Raw genomic sequence first — 15,172 nt, 5'->3', positions numbered from 1 at the left:
TTGTCTCTTCCAATTGTGCTTGGCGTTGTCTGCCTTTCAGCATGCCTTGTAATTTGTTGTTACAAACTAGATATAACATATCAGGTCATGGGAGTTGAGATAAATGGCCCTTTAGGATAAGGCGTTAGGTTTATCTGGCTGAGAGTTAGGCTGTGTTAAATGTTTGCTGTAGTTGTAGGTGTCAGAGGCTTCAGTTTCATTTAGTGTCCTCATTTTTGTCTCCTCCATTGTCTTTGGGTTTTCCTAGAAATGCCTTCTTAAATGGAGTTGTAATCCACCGTTATTATCCTACAGAGTCCTGTTGATGTGGTGGTAAGATACTGTGGAGGCAAAACATTCTACAATCTTATGATTACTTCCCAAAGTTTTCTTTAATGGGCCTGAGTCTCTGGGCTATGACCCTCTGAGAAGTTTCTTAGCTTTTGCTTTTTTCCTCCAGTCATGACAGACAGGAAGGCTAGAGGGGGCTGAGTTGTCTAATTGCCCTTCTGCTACGTCAGTTTAGGCTCTAGTAATGTAATTCCCCTGAGGACAGGTTTTTGTTACAGAACACTCTGGGCATATCTCAAAATGGTTATTTTTCCCCTCCCCACTGGCCAGTCAGGAATTTTTCTGTGGTCTTTACCGTGAGAACTTTGTAGAGCTTCCTGGGGTAAACCTTTAACAAGTTGGGGAGTATCCCGCTAAGACTGAGTACCCAGCAGTGTTTAATTTTCAAGCTAGTCCACACTCAGTCTCCAGCAAGTTTTGCTATGATTTCAGAGGCTTCTGGTCCCTGTAAACTGTGATTCTTTGCATTTGTCTTTCAGCTTTTGCAGTTTGCCCTGTGACTCAATTCACTGCTACTGAAACAAGAAGAGTTGTTAATCTTCAATTTGTTCAGCTTTGCTCTTGTTGTGGGGAGTGGAGTGACAGCTTTCAAGCTCTTCACACCTTGGCATAGACTGCATTTGCTTTTGTTTTGTTTTGTTTTGTTTTTTCATTTGCTTGTTTTGAGACGGAGTCTCGCTCTGTCGCCCAGGCCGGAGTGCGGTGGCGCTATCTTGGCTCACTGCAAGCTCCACCTCCTGGGTTAACGCCATTCTCTCGCCTCAGCCTCCCGAGTAGCTAGCTGGGGCTACAGGCGCCCGCCACCACACCTGGCTAATTTTTTTTTTTTTTTTTTGGTATTTTTAGTAGAGACGGGGTTTCACCATGTTAGCCGGGACTGCATTTGTTTTTAAAAAATCTTTTTCCTAATTATATAAGTAAGGATGTGTACTGTAGAATGTTTGGAAAGGAAACAAAATAAAAATCACCTACTATCATCCAATCTGCAATAAGTCATAGTTAAGGTTTTGATATAGTTTTATTTTTAATATATATGTTTAGATAAAAGAGTGCATGCGGCACATGGAGTTTGGTATTGGATTTCTCCCATTTTCAGAGGCTATTTCTGCAAATTTTCTAAAACTGTGGCTGAAAATATTTTCAATGTTGAATGTCTTTTATAAGAAATAGGATCCTAGATGAGTTCCCTTCGGATCGTATGGGGCTGGTGGGAATTCTGCCAAGGGTCACATGAGAGGCAGGACCGTGACATCCTCTTTATGATCACCCTTGTGCCTAGTTTTAAAGGAGTATCAGCAAATGTTGGTTGACTTCATAGATTAAAAGGCTCATTATTCCCATCTACAAAAAGTATGAAACATCATCCTCCTCCCTTTCCTAGGAGGCCAGAAAGCTGAACGAGAGGTTAAATACTCAGTTAAAATAATTTAGGTGGTTAGTGTATCTTTTCCCTCTCCTTCAAAAAGATATTAACATTTCTATCTTAGGCCGGGTGCGGTGGCTCACGCTTGTAATCCCAGCACTTTGGGAGGCCGAGGCGGGCGGATCACGAGGTCAGGAGATCGAGACCACGGTGAAACCCCGTCTCTACTAAAAATACAAAAAAATTAGCCAGGCATGGTGGCGGGCGCCTGTAGTCCCAGCTACTCGGAGTGGCTGAGGCAGGAGAATGGCGTGAACCCGGGAGGCGGAGCTTGCAGTGAGCCGAGATTGCGCCACTGCACTCCAGCCTGGGCGACAGAGCGAGACTCCGTCTCAAAAAAAAAAAAAAAAAAAAAAAAAAAAAAAAAAAAAAAAAAAAAAAAAATTTCCATTTTAGTACCTGTAATGTTTAGAATATACATACATTTTACTTGAAAGCTGCCTCATAGTCTATTTTGGTTTTGGATCTTTTTTTTTTTTTCGTTTTTCTTGAGACAGAGTTTCGTTCTTGTCTCCCAGGCTGGAGTGCAATGGTGCAGTCTCAACTCACTGCAACCTCCACCTCCCAGGTTCAAGCGTTTCTCCTGCCTCAGGCTCCCAAGTAACTGGGATTACAGGCGCCCACCACCACGCCCAGCTAATTTTTGTATTTTTAGTATAGACAGGGTTTCACCATGTTGGTCAGGCTGGGTCTTGAAGTCCTGAGCTCAGATGGTCCATCTGCCTCGGCCTCCCAAAGTGCTGAGATAACAGGTGCGAGCCACCACTCCCGGCCTCACAGTCTATTTTAGAAGTTGACAGACTATAAATAACAAGTAGACAAATTAATGAAGAATATCTGTCTTTCTGCCTACCCCGAAACACGTTGATCAGTGGGGGGGTCGAGGGAAGGGTAGGAGTATGGAAGAGAGACCCGCGGAGAAGAGGGGAGAATCTACAACGGATAATGTTGTAGATATTTACAACATTTACTCAATGGTAGGTATTTTTCTCCTCGTGTTACTGGTTGGAGAATTATATCATGCAGGTTTATACAACTAACAAGCGGGGGAGCCAGGAGAGAACCCATTCACTCCTTAGTTCATTCAGTCAACACATTTTTGTGTGTCTTCTAAATGCCACGCACTATTCTATCCCCTGAGGATACTTCAGTAAACAAAACAATCCCATATTCTTCCCCTATGGGGCTTTCTTGGCGAAGGGGGGATTGGGGATTGGTTAGGAGCTGACAATCGGCAGCAGACGCTTGTAAATGACCGGACCTTTTTTTTTTCCGCCCAGGCTGGAGTGCAGTGGCGCAATCTCGGCTCACTGCAAGCTCCGCCTTTCGTGTTACGCCATTCTCCTGCCTCAGCCTCTCGGAGTAGCTGGGACTACAGGCGCCTGCCACCACGCACGGCTAATTTTTTGTATTTTTAGTAGAGACGGGGTTTCACCGTGGTCTCGATTTCCTGACCTCGTGATCCGCCCGCCTCGGCCCCCCAAAGTGCTGGGATTAGAAGCGTGACCGGACCTTTTTTGTATCCTCCTGCCCAACCCCCGGCCCGGCCTCCGCCTCCGGCCTTGCTCCACCCCGCCCGCGGCTGCGGCCCCGCCCCCGGCTCCAGCCCCGCCCCCGCGCCGGCGCCGGCGCCCGCGCTCCCGGAGAGCTTCTCGTAGGCCGGTGCTCGGCGCGCGCACCCGCACTAAAGACGTTTCTTCCCGGCGGGGAGAAATCCCGTCGGCGAGCCGAACAACTCCCCGAGCGCAGCCCGCGGACCACCACCCGGCCGCACCGGCCGCTTTTGTCTCCCGCCCGCCGCCTCTGTCCGACAGGCCGCCCGCGGGGCGCATCCCGACCGCGAGCGTCCGGTCCCAGAGCCGAGCGCGGCTGGGGCCCGAGGCTAGCACATCTTGGGAGCCGCAAGGCGAGAGCTGCAAAGGTAACGCGGCACGGCGGGGACGCGGGAGCGGAGAGCGTGGCCAGCTGACTGGAGGGAAAACGCCGCCTCCCTGCAGCGGTTCCCGGAATCCGCAGCGGTTCCCGAAATCCCCTCTGGTTCCCTTTGGCTCTCCCCGACTCCTCCTCCTCCTCCTGCCCTCCCTCCGGGTCCTGAGTATGTGGCTAGTGCGCCCTTCCTCTCTCCCGGGGCCGCACTTGCGACCCCAGGACCCCTCCCGGGCCCTGCCCTGCGCCTTCCACGCGTCGCCCCTGCTGGGAGTCCGCTTTCGTTGCACCCCTTCGCTTCCCACCTCACCCCACCAAGGATGCCCAGGACACCGGGCACTTGCCACTGCAAGATGTGAGTCGTTGCTAAGTTTGAGGGTCACATTCCTCCAGATCCACCCCGCCTTGCAATACCGGCACACCAGCCCGGTGCTCAGGTTCGGGATCTCCAGCCCGCCCCCTTGAGGTCCCCTGGGATTAACCCCCCTCGACCTGCATCAGGGTCACAGACTGCAGCCTGGGCTGGAGTGGCCTACACTCCTCCAGATCCGCTGCGTGGAGGCAGGAGGGGGAAGGGGCGAGGGGACGTGGCCGCGGAGACAGAAGGGTGCACCCTCCCAGGGTCGGAGAGGGGAGATACTGGAAAGATACTCCGCGAATATGGAGAGGCCGTCGGCACTTGCATTTCCACCCTGAGCAAATCAATCCGTTACACGCAGTAGCGAGTTGACTCCATCAGCCCGTTTATTTGGTTAGCGATGGTTATATTGACTCTGAGTATTCCCACCTCCTTTCTTTTAACTTTTTTTTTAAATTTCCTTGTTTTGTTTAGCAAGAAGTCTTAGAAACGAATATAGCATGCTTGGGCGTCGAGTCAGTGGTGAGAAGTGCCCGAGCTGTCTCAGGGAGACGTGGAGTTTCCATGTGTGGTCACTTAGCCCCACTGCTTGCCAAGGTTTCTCAGTATCCTGTCCACCCACCCCCAATCCACCTATGCAGGCTTGAGGGGGTGAGGGGGTAGCAGAGACCCTATCAAAATCTACCCTAAGGAAAATATTCGATAAACTCCCCTAGCAATTAGGGCATAGCTGATAAGGTTTGATCTGTTTCTCAGAAAATGACTTGAACTTGTAAGTTCTATTGTTCATAAAGTTGTTTTCCACAATTTTAGATAATCAAAAATGTACCTGACTCATTTTTCTTTTTTTTTTTTTTTTTTTTTTTTTGAGACGGAGTCTCGCTCTATTGCCCAAGCTGGAGTGCAGTGGCGCAGTCTCGGCTCACTGCAAGCTCCGCCTCCTGGGTTCACGCCATTCTCCTGCCTCAGCCTCTCGGAGTAGCTGGGACCACAGGCGCCCGCCACCACGCCCGGCTAATTTTTTGTATTTTTAGTAGAGACGGGGTTTCACCGTGGTCTTGATCTCCTGACCTCGTGATCCGCCCGCCTCGGCCTCCCAAAGTGCTGGGATTACAAGCGTGAGCCACCGCGCCCGGCCACCTGACTCATTTTTCTTACCTATATTTCCTCTAAAGTTTCTCATGTATTTACTGAAAAGTTAAAATCTGATTTTGGTTCACATAATTTGACAATGGTGATTTGTCTGAAAGTCATTTCAAAAAGTAGTATGAAAAGGATCATACCCCAAGAGGTACTGTCTTAGAAGTGAAACATTTATTAAAATATATATTCCATGGCTCACACTTGCACACTCAAAGCCACATTGGGCTCATTTTTTCTGCTACCTTTATAAACCTTTAAACTGTTCAAGAGTCAGTGGTATGTATCATCTTCTGTTATCAATCATCATGTTTTGTTTTGTTTGGTTTGGTTTGGTTTGGTTTGGTTTTTGACAAAATCTCACTCTGTCGCCCAGGCTGGAGTGCAGTGGCACGATCTTGGCTCACTGCAACCTCCCCCTCCTGGGTTCAAGCGATTCTCCTGCCTCAGCCTCTTTAGTAGCTGAGATTACAGGCGCGTGCTACTACGCCTGGCTAATTGTATTTTTAGTAGAGATGGGATTTCCACTATGTTACCCAGCCTGGTCTGGAACTTCTGACCTCAAATGATCCACCTGCTTTGGCCTCCCAAAGTGCTAGTGTTACAGGCTCAATCATCATGTTTTATCAAAGCTAAAACCCAAACTAAAATGCCATTGCTTATAAGATGCACTTTCATTTTATGTAATGAAGTAAGAAAAAAACACTGTCAATCATGCTATGCCATGCCACCAGAATGAAAGCATTCTGATTTCAGAAATGCTCAAATGTTAAAAGAAAATGTGCATTTTATAATTTGTGAAATATTAGTGAGTTAGAGCAGAGCTTGACGGCACTGGCCCTGAGGGTCCTTCTTCTTCTTTTGGAAGAATGAAACGGGGGGCTATGCAATTCAGGGAAGAGTAAAGGAAAAACAGGTAATTGGCAGAGGAGGTTGGCTGACTTAGAGGTACGGAAAAGACAAAACAAAGGAGGGAAAAAGAGAGGTATGTATGATGGGGAGGAGTTCAGAGCCACCGAAAATTTTTTCTGGCCCCAACAGGAAAACAAGTTACCCCACAAGCCAGGGTTTTACCATCTGGTACATGGAGGTATCCATTAGCATCGTCATTGGTTTTCATTTGTTTGTTTTTAATTCTCAAGTTTAAAAAATATATTTAGAATTTAAATGTGTCTCAACCACCAGAAACTATAGTGAGATTTCTCTGTAATAAATAGGAAAGAAGGAAACTGATCCAGTCCTTGTTTTTTTTAAAAAAAAAAAAAAAAAAAAAGAGGAAACTGAATCGCAACATACTTTGCTTTTTTCTTTTCTCATAAAGAAGCAGTGGGCCCTTTATGCTGGATGAAGGTGAGTGAGATGGGGGAAGGTTCACTGGGCACCAACTTTCTGGGCTAGAGAAATTGCCCAGGCTTTACAGAACAAGCTGGAATCAGGTGCAGTTGTAAAAAGGAAGTCAAGGTTTCACTCCGCCATATCAGTAGGAAGTACTAAAGCCAAACTAGCACCAGCAAAGTGAACAGAAATGGTAAGGGGGAAAAAAAGGAAAGGAAAGAACAACGTGGCTTGCAAGGCGTCTTATTAAAAACAAAGAATTACGCTTGGAACAGAAGAAATTCATTACCATTGCCTTACATTGTACAACAACTTGATAAAAATATAAATCCAATAAAACAAACTTAAAGATGAGAAAATTGTAAATTGGAGATGAAAAGGGAGATTGCAGACCTAAAGGAAAATTGGAGACCATAAAAACATAGTGACAGAATAAATAAGTCAGGAGAAAGAACAGAAGCAATACTGCTGAAAATAAAAGTATTTTAATAGAAAAAAGCCCAGTAAGGAAGCCCAGTGAATTCAACTGAAAAGGGACAAAGATTAAGAAGAAAGAAGCTATTATGAAAGACAAAATACAATCAAGAATTGGGACCACTGGAGTCCAAGATGTAGAGAAGTCAACAAGTGGGACAGAAAATTCAAATAAAAATAAGTCCAAAGAAAGCTTATTGAAATGAAGAAAAAATGGTCTGTAGGCCAAAGGAACATGCCATGCTCCAGAAAATGTCATGTGGGAATACGGAAGCACTAAGATATCTTAAACTATTTAAATTCAAAGAAAAAGAATTATTTAGGAATCTAAGAAGAAAAAGTAAAGGAGGGAAAAACAAAATCAAGCTGACCTCAGACTTCAGTGCAGCACTAAATGCCAGACTATGATGGTTGTGAGGGAACAGTTCCAAGGGAAAGAAACTTTTCCGAGGGGGGTATTTTTTTTCCAGAAGAACAAAGGGAATTCAGCACCCATGAACTGTTTTTGGAAAAACAAAAACTTGCTGAGTAATAAAATCCAGGAAATAGCAAATTAAGAGATAAATCAAAATAAAGAACTTAAGAGTAGAGAATGGAAAAAAGACTTGGTGAGTATTCTATTTAAATATAGAAGTAATACATCTATAGAAATTGTGGGTAGGATAGAATGGGATTGTTATTAATCTAGACAAAAATATACAGCCAAAAAAAAAGAAGTCGGGGAGGAAGATGGAAGGAAATAGGAGAATACCAATATTCTCTTCTTTCAAAGAATGGAATAGTAAATATGGTATAAAATTAAAAGATGCTATGTGAATATATAATACTGCAACTTTTAATATCTTTCATAAGTTTTATTTAAAACCTTAGAGGGATATCGTAGGAAATTATACTTTCTTATGGACAAAAAAATTTAAATTTTAACAACTCCTTTGACTTTATTTTAGTCTTTTCCCAAGTAACATTAAACAGAAACACCGTGTGTGTGTGCGTGTGTGTGTGTGTGTGGTGTGTGTGTGTGTGTGTATGCATAGAAAGATCTGTGGGATTATGTTCACCTAATGTTAATGATAGTAATAGTTTTTACAGAAGAAAAAAGAAAGATGTTTGAAAAGTAAACTAGAATCAAATATGCCAAGACGTTAACAACTGTTGATGCTGGATGGTAGGAATAAGGATGAGTGTTACTTTCTTATTTGTACTTTTTCATATTTTTCTAATTTCCAGAAAAAGATACGTAATTGTATTTGTCTAACATTTCTGAATCCAGTTCATTCATTATTCATTGCCTTCTTGACAATGTGCATCAGTCTGTGTCAGACAGAAGGAAAGACACAGCCATACTTTCTGCTGGGAGACTATGAGGCAGCGAGTTTGTGGAGGGTTGTTTGTCCGTCTAGGAGGAGTTGGAATCCAAAGAATCACTTCACCCAATCCATCCATTTTATCTGGGCCTTGAAAATTGGCAGGGTTTGTCTGGTCTCAGGGTGAAGAGCAGGTAGAGCTCTTCTTTCAGAATGGAGAAGGCCAGAGTATCACAGGGTGAACCTGTGACAAAATTGGGGTGCAGCCTGGGAAGCCACATGGGTTGTTGGCTTCGCACAGGAAGGAATTAAAGAGCAAGCTGGCAGAATAAAGTGAAAGCAAGTTTATTAAGAAAGTCAAGGAATAAAAGGGTGGCTACTCCATAGGCAGAGCAGCAGCATGCGCTGCTCCACTGAGTATACTTATGGTTATTTCTTGATCATATGCTAAACAAGTGGTGGATTATTCATAAGTTGTCTGCGAAAGGGGTGGGAGTTCCTGAACTGAGGGTTCCTCACTTTTTTCGACGATATGGGGTAGCTTCTGGATGTTGCCATGGCATTTGTAAACTGTGGTGGCACTGGTGGGAGTTTCCTTTAGCATGCTAATATATTATAATTAGCATATAATAAGCAGTGAGGACACTTTTGTCACCATCTTGGTTTTGGCAGGCTTTGGCCAGCTTCTTTACTGCATCCTGTCTTATCAGCAGGGTCTTTGTGACCTCCTATTTTACCCTATAACTAAGAATGCCTAACCCCCTGGGAATGCAGCCCAGCAGGTCTTATCCTCATTTTACCCAGCTGCTACTCAAGATGGAGTCACTCTGGTTCCAACACCTCTGACAAGAGCAGGGGGTGACCTATCACCTGGAGCTCAGCAGAACAATAACTCTAGGAAAAACTGGAAAGGCTAATAGCCTTGAATTTAACCTAAGGACCTTGGTGCATCATCAGGCAACAGTGAGCTACAGACTGAGCTGACTACATAATTCACAGGGCCCACACAGAGCCAAATAAAAATGCAGGAGAAAGTACCACTAAAGGTACTAAAATATAAAGCCTTTTCTCCCACAGTCCCTCTCTCTCAACACATAATTTTTTTTGTTTGCTATTTAATATCATTCTAAGTAAAAAAAAAAAAAAAAAAAAATAGGCCGAGCGTGGTGGCTCACGCCTGTAATCCCAGCACTTTGGGAGGCCAAGACGGGCGGATCACGAGGTCAGGAGATTGAGACCATCCTGGCTAACACTGTGAAACCCCATCTCTACTAAAAATACAAAAAATTAGCTGGGTATGGTGGTGGGCGCCTGTAGTCCCAGCTACTCAGGAGGCTAAGGCAGGAGAATGGAGTAAACCCGGAAGGCGGAGCTTGCAGTGAGCCAAGATCACGCCACTGCACTCCAGCCTGGGGGACAGAGTGAGACTGTGTCTCAAAAAATAAAATAAAATAAAAAATAAAAATAAAAACTTGAATTATTAGCATGAATATTGCAGTTCTTTATATTATGCAAAACCAGATTTAAATAAGAGCATTTAATTCATATATGGAATTGCCAAGTTATACCATTAGTACTTTACAGCACATCTTGGGAGATTCCCTTGAACTAGCCAGAAGAAGCAAACTGAAGCAAGACAGGAAGATTGCAAAGAGGAAGAGAAGGTCTCCACCGGGCAGAGCCACCCAAGGGAGCCCTCCCTCAGGCACAAGGATACCAAGGGAGCCAGAGCAGATTCCCACAGGTCCCTGGGGCCCCTCTGCCCTGGTGACTCTAGGATGCATGTACTTGCACCTGACTTCTAGGCATCCTCCTCCTGCTAGCTTCCCCTCGATCCAGCCTGGGGCAGGCTCTGGGGAAGTCAAGCCTTGCGTCTCCCTTTCCCAAGCACCTACCATCCTAACCCACAGTGTAGTGGCCACGTCCTAGGGTCTTTACATGTCTGCCTCAGACATGCTAGGTACCTGGGTCAAGAGTGACTCAGAGACTCATCCCTACCGGACTCAACCTCCAGCCAGTCGCCCTCTGACTCCAGTCCATGGGGCGAGGCTGGAGTGCTGGCCCTGACCTCTTCAGCATCTGCACCAGGAGGGCTTCAGTGGAACGTGGTCCCAGTTGACGCCCCATGCCAACAGCAGCAGCAGTTGTTAGGCATAGAGAGTGAAGCCATACAGGGCCTGGGATTCCTCTGCTGGGAGCCTAACCTGCAGGTGATGGGGAAGGATCCAAGTGTTAGCTGGGGCTCCTAGCACAAAACACACATTGAAAGATAAAATGGTTAAGAATTTCAGGATAGCCGCAGGAGAACCTTAAGCCAAGTGTAGGATCCTTCTAGCTGCAGGGCCCGGGGGAACTGAGACTAGCCCTGTTGACAGGAGTCATGCTTTAGGAAGACTGATCTGTTTGTAGTCAGCAAGAGTTTTAAGGAGCTCCATTAACAATTTAGGCAGGATGCCAGGATGGGATATTATATTTTCCAAGCAAGAAGAATCTAGTAATCAGGCATATGGTTCCAAGTGAAGTATAAGTCACCAGAAAGCAAGGGAGGAAGCCATCCCTTGGCCCAGAGGGGGAGAATGGGACTTCTGTGCGTGTGTGTGTGTGTGTGTGTGTGCGTGTGTGCACGCATGTGTGTATGTGTGTGTGTTTTCTTGGCTGCTGAAGAGACTGAATGTTCCTGCAGATACATAACAAAGATGAAGATGTGTCACCATTGGAGACAAACGGAGGGACCAGAGGCCACGTCAGAGGTCAGGTCAGGTGTTCAAGTATAAAGGAGTTGTCCTGGCTGAGTATGGTGGCTCACACCTGTAATCCAAGCCCTTTGGGGGCCTGAGGCCAGAGGATTACTTGAGCCCAAGAGTTCAAGACCAGCCTGGACAACATAGCAAAGCCCCATCTCTAAAAAAAAAAAAAAAATACAAAGATTAGCCAGGTGTAGTGGCACATGCCTGTAGTCCCAGCTACTTGGGAGGCTGAGGTGGGAGAATTGCTTGAGCCCAGGAGGCAGAGGTTGCAGTGAGCCGAGATCACACTACTGCACTCCGGTCTGGGTGACAGAGTGAGACCCTGTCTCAAAAAATAAAATAAAGAAGTTGCCCTTCTACAATCTAGATGTGGTGGTATTTAGGGGAATGTTCACAACTAGGCAACGCCTCTGCTGTGGAGTGATTATGGGAGATGATGTCACACATCAAGATATCTCAGCAGATGTTTCTCAATGGGTACAGTATTATGGGATTAGTTCCAGGCAGTCATGCTTGGATATCTCACGGGTGGTGGAGTCTGTAGCAAGGCTGGAAATTTTGACTTGGAATCACTTGGATTTCTGTAAGAATACCCCCAGGTTGGATCTGTTACTGTGGCAGCAGAGAAGACTTAAAAATTACATTGTTTTTAGCTTGAACTTGGTCTTGTGAAGTCCTAATTAGGGAAGAGGAGTCAGGCTGGGGGTCTAGGGGAAAGCAAAGAGATAAAGCAGATAAGCCATAGGTCTACCTTGCTTCATGGTCCAGGACATACAAACAAAAAGAAGAAGCAGATAAGCTATAGGTCTGCCTTTCTTTATGGCCCAGGACATACGACTCTCCTGCACACGTAACTCACAATCTTCCTGCATATCATCAAATGCTTCAACTTATCAACAAACATCTCAGCTTACAGAAGAATGCAAGTGAGCTCCTTGCTACCTTGGCGTTGTCAGTCCTCCACGTAGCACTCTTCAGCTCAAATTGCATTTTATAAAATCCCCAGCAAGCCTTTGTCTCCTGGCCGTCAGCTCCTCTCTTACTGACCTGCCCATTGCTCCCTTGCAATGTATTTTCCTACTTTCTCTAATAAATCTGCCTTTCTTGACCTAAACTGTCATGGTAAATTCTTCCTACCCCTGTGTCACCAGCCACAGACAGTCTCCACAAGCCATAACAAGTCTGTGATTTCATGGTCTTTTTTTATTTTGATGATATTTCCCCAGTGTTTGGGGGACAGAAGAATGCCCACAATCTATAGGTCTTAGTCACATGGATGGAGACAAAATATCTGAGAGAGAGAAGGAACAAGATCTACTGGGGCTCCTTAAAATTCTTCTTGAAGAATTCCTTTCTCACCTTGGAGTAGGGAAGACTTTCTGATTATGACTCAAAATTTAGAAGCTAAGAAAGAAAATACCTTTAAATCTGAAAACATAAAACTCAAAAACTTTTGGGTGTTTTTTTTGGGGGGGGTTGGTTTTTTTAAACAGCACAAGCAACTCAAAGGGCAAGTGACGAACTGGGGAGAGAAGAAAAAGGTGTGACTCACACCACAGTTTCCCTTCTACTTAAAAAAAAGCTCCTGCAAACCAGTAAGAAAATAGCAACAGCTCAATGGAAAAATTGCTAAAGGCACGAACAGTTAATGAGAAGGAAATGCAAATCACTCTTAAACCTATGAAAAGATGAAGACGTTCGATCACAAAGAGTAAGAGAAATACAAATTAATATTAATGTGAAAGACAACTTTTCATGTATGAGTTTGAGAAAAATCCAAAAACTTGATGATATACCTCTAAGAAGAGACGGTAGGGAAACCAGAATTCTCACACATTACAGGTAGTTATGTAAATTGGTACAGCCCTGAGGGTGGCCAGTGTGACAGTTTCTATCCAAATTGCAGATGCATGGTTTTGTTGCCGGGTCTCTTCTGTCTGCTTCTTCAGACCCATCCTCCCCTCTCCCTACTCTTTAGTTGGCCCAGGGCCCTGTCTGGTAAGGTACGACTCCAGGCCCCTTGCCCTATGGCTTCTGGTTGTGTTCAGCAGATGGGGAGCCCCAAATGAGAGGAGAGGGACACAGTGAGGGATATTTATCCCTCAGCCTCCTGCCTGCACTGGCCTCTTGGTCTGGCTGTGTCCAGTGGTCTCATGTCATAGCTGCTCATACAGGAGTTTCTCCTTACAAATGGCAGTGTTGGCTTCTTCTCCTTCCCCTTCCAGCCCAGAGTGATTACAGCCATCAATGTTGTGAGCTACAGGTTCCTATACCCTCCCTTCTGCATGCCCAGAATGGTTACAGCCCTCAATGTTGTGAGCTGCAGGTTCTGTACTCTCCCTCCTGGGGCCCAGAGTGGTCACAGCCCTCAATGTTGTGAGCTACAGGTTCTGTACTCTCCTTCCTAGGGCCCAGAGTGGTCACAGCCCTCAGTGTTGTGAGCTACAGGTTCTATACTCTCCTTTCTGCAGGCCCAGAGTGGTCACAGCCCTCAATGTTGTGAGCTACAGGTTCTATATTCTCCCTTCTGCAGGCCCAGAGTGGTCACAACCCTCAATATTGTGAGTTGCAGATTCTATACTCTCCCTTCTGCAGGCCCAGAGTGGTCACAACCCTCAATGTTGTGAGTTACAGCTTCTATACTCTCCCTTCTGCAGGCCCAGAGTGGTCACAACCCTCAATGTTGTGAGTTACAGGTTCTATACTCTCCCTTCTTCAGGCCCAGAGTGGTCACAGCCCTCAATGTTGTGAGCTACAGGTTCTGGACTCTCCCTTCTGGGCCCCAGAGTGGTCACAGGCCTCAATGTTGTGAGCTGCAGATTCTATACTCTCCCTTCTGGTTTGCCTACAGCCCGCTCACACATTTGTAAATATAGTCCTGCACCCCCTAATGATGTCTTGGGCAAAGATGGACCCTTTATATGACGATAGCCCCATAAGATTATACCATATTTCTACTGTACCTTTTCTGTGTCTAAATATGTTCAGATACACAAATGCCACTGTGTTGCAACTGCCTACAGTATTCAGCACAGTACCATGCTGCACAGATTTATAGCCTAGGAACAACAGGCTATACCATATAACCCAGATGTGTAGTTGGCTATGCTATCTAGGTTTGTCTAAGTATACTCTATGATGTTCACACAACGAAATAGCCTAACAATGAATTTCTCAGAACATAGCACTGTTTACAGTTGCAAAGTTATGGAATCAACCTAAGTATCCATCAACAAATGATTGGATAAAGAAAATATGGCTAGGTGTGGTGCTCACATCTGTAATCCCAGCACTTTGGGAGGCCAAGGCGAGAATCCAGGAGTTTGAGATCAGCCTGGGCAACACAGTGAGACCCCATCTCTAAAAAAAAATTTTTTTCATTAGCCGGTGTGTGGTGACACATGCCTGTAGTCTCAGCTACTTAGGGGGACAGATGGGAGGATTGCTTGAGCCTGGGAGGTTGAGGCTGAAGTGAGCCATGATTGCACCACTGCACTCCAGGCTAGGCAACACAGCAAGACCCTGTCTCAAAAAAAAAAAAAGTTACATATATATACACACAGTATATTCAGCCATAAAAAAGAATGAAGTCATGTTTTTTGCAGCAACATAGATGGAACTGGAGGCCATTATCTTAAGAGAAACAACTCAGGAACAGTCAATACCACATGTTCTTGTAAGTGGAAGCTATTAATAAATAATGTGCACACATTGACATATAATGTGGAATAATAGTCATTACTGACTGAGAAGGGTAGATTGGGTGTGGGGAGTTAAGGAATGAGAAATTATTTAATGGGTATAATGTATACTATTCAGGTGATGGATACACTAAAAGCCCAAATTTCACCACTATGCAATATGTCTATCTAACAAAACTGCACTTGTACCCCTTAAATTTTTTTTTTTTTTAAAGCGTCTATCCTAATTTGAGCTGTTTCCTGCCAGAACCCTAACTGATATGTCCTTTGTCTAGCAATTCTACTTCTGGAAATTTTCCCACACTTAAACTGGCGCATGTGCAAAATGAAAGAGATTTCCTTGCAGAAGAGACTGGAAATAATTCAAATGTCTATAGTAGGGGTACTAATTATATAAATAATGGTGTGTCTATAGAGTAGAACTCTATCCAGCT

General features: G+C 45.1%; 1 protein-coding gene across 15 annotated transcripts in view; it reads left to right on the top strand.

The window, feature by feature from the left end:
* The first annotated feature begins 3,240 nt into the window (after window positions 1–3,240).
* IFNAR2 (interferon alpha and beta receptor subunit 2) overlaps window positions 3,241–15,172 on the top strand; it is a 36,762-nt gene continuing 24,830 nt past the window's right edge. For 3 of the 15 annotated variants that reach the window (XM_055279560.2, XM_063639348.1, XM_063639350.1), the window contains exons 1-2: window positions 3,377–3,674; window positions 14,643–14,713. In XM_055279560.2, coding sequence (XP_055135535.2) covers window positions 14,706–14,713 — 8 coding nt within the window. In that variant the 5' untranslated portion in view covers window positions 3,377–3,674; window positions 14,643–14,705. Of the gene's footprint in view, window positions 4,035–14,642; window positions 14,714–15,172 lie in introns of all 15 variants that reach the window. The other 12 variants (XM_063639353.1, XM_055279563.2, XM_063639351.1 and 9 more) reach the window with 9 other exon arrangements.

The sequence above is a fragment of the Symphalangus syndactylus genome, chromosome 5, assembly GCF_028878055.3.
Source record: "Symphalangus syndactylus isolate Jambi chromosome 5, NHGRI_mSymSyn1-v2.1_pri, whole genome shotgun sequence".
Taxonomy (NCBI): Eukaryota; Metazoa; Chordata; class Mammalia; order Primates; family Hylobatidae; genus Symphalangus; species Symphalangus syndactylus.
Note: the sequence above shows the minus strand (reverse complement) of the source record. Positions and strands in the feature narration are given on the sequence as shown.